We start from the raw sequence: 1,163 nt of genomic DNA, 5'->3' as shown, positions 1-1,163 counted from the left end.
TTTCCTGAGAGGTGTAGAAACTATTTTTTCATCACTGACTTCACCTCAGCTGGTATCTCAAACTGGCACCATTCTAAGTTGCTTCACTGCCGGCCTAGTACAGTGAGTGTGAATCCTTCTCAATTTTGTTCCAAACATACAATGTGCAGAACAGTCTAGAGCTAAACAGCTAAAAAAAGAGAGATTTCTAGAAGTTGAAGATCAATTCTTGATATCTCACTTAAGTGTCATGACTGACTTCCGAGAAACTAAGCTGGCCATAATCAGTATATAAAGCTACTCTCAAGTACCATAATAAGTAGAGAGTTGTTTGGAGCACTTGTCAGGAGGTTGGCCATGAATGCACTTCTTTATAAGAGCACACAAAGGCATTGTCTTCACACACATGGACCTCTCAGCAAATTTGTACATTTTGGGTGGGAAATATAACACAAAAAATAAAAGTGAGAAAAAAGATACTATCTGTATAAAACCATCCATAACTAAATTTAATGATAAGGCATCACAGTTGTCACACCAGGAAGCCAAACTTTGGGTTCTTGGGCCCCTGACACTGCACTTACTAACTTCATAGAATGTTAGCCTTGTTAAATGACTGCCCAAAAGCAGCTGTTTTATTTTCTTCTCCATATTTTTTTTCTCTGAGATCTGAAAACAACCTATGGAAATTTTACAAAGCCAGATTGCACTATATATTCCTTCAAAAACTTAAAATTGATTTTTTCTTGAGTATCCAGATCCTGTGGGTTAAAGCTGAATAAACCAGCATCCATCCACTCTATTGATGACAAGGCAATGTGAGCTGTGCAGGTTTTGAGGCTTCTTGCTACAACAGAGGTCCCATTACCTACTGCAGATGAGTAAATAATTTCTTTTTTGTTGTACTATCTCCACTCCAGGTTCTCTTATGCTTACTGCTTGGCTTTAACAGTGCAGTGCCTGGGTGTGAAGCATTATGTGGGCAGAACCTAAATTTAGGTAGCAGCCAAAGTGGCTAACCCCTGAGGCGATCCAGGCCAAACATTACATAGCACACAAGTTCATACAGAGAAGAGTGGAGGGTTAATTGGCCTGCCTGACGATCGAGATCTGAGAAAAAATCTGTAAAAGAGAAAAGGAATTTTCAATTAAATTCAGTAAAGCCATATCTCAAACCATATCCT

General features: G+C 38.9%; 1 protein-coding gene across 1 annotated transcript in view; it reads right to left on the bottom strand.

The window, feature by feature from the left end:
- LOC119594054 (AF4/FMR2 family member 4-like) overlaps positions 1–1,163 on the bottom strand; it is a gene marked incomplete in the record, with an annotated part of 85,679 nt that continues 84,516 nt past the window's right edge. The window contains 1 exon segment of the mRNA XM_037943090.1: positions 1–1,101. Within this exon segment, the coding sequence (XP_037799018.1) occupies positions 995–1,101 (107 nt within the window).

The sequence above is a fragment of the Penaeus monodon genome, chromosome 33, assembly GCF_015228065.2.
Source record: "Penaeus monodon isolate SGIC_2016 chromosome 33, NSTDA_Pmon_1, whole genome shotgun sequence".
In the NCBI taxonomy this organism is placed as follows: Eukaryota; Metazoa; Arthropoda; class Malacostraca; order Decapoda; family Penaeidae; genus Penaeus; species Penaeus monodon.
The sequence above is the reverse complement of the archived record's forward strand: the minus strand, read 5'-3'. Positions and strand labels throughout refer to the sequence as shown.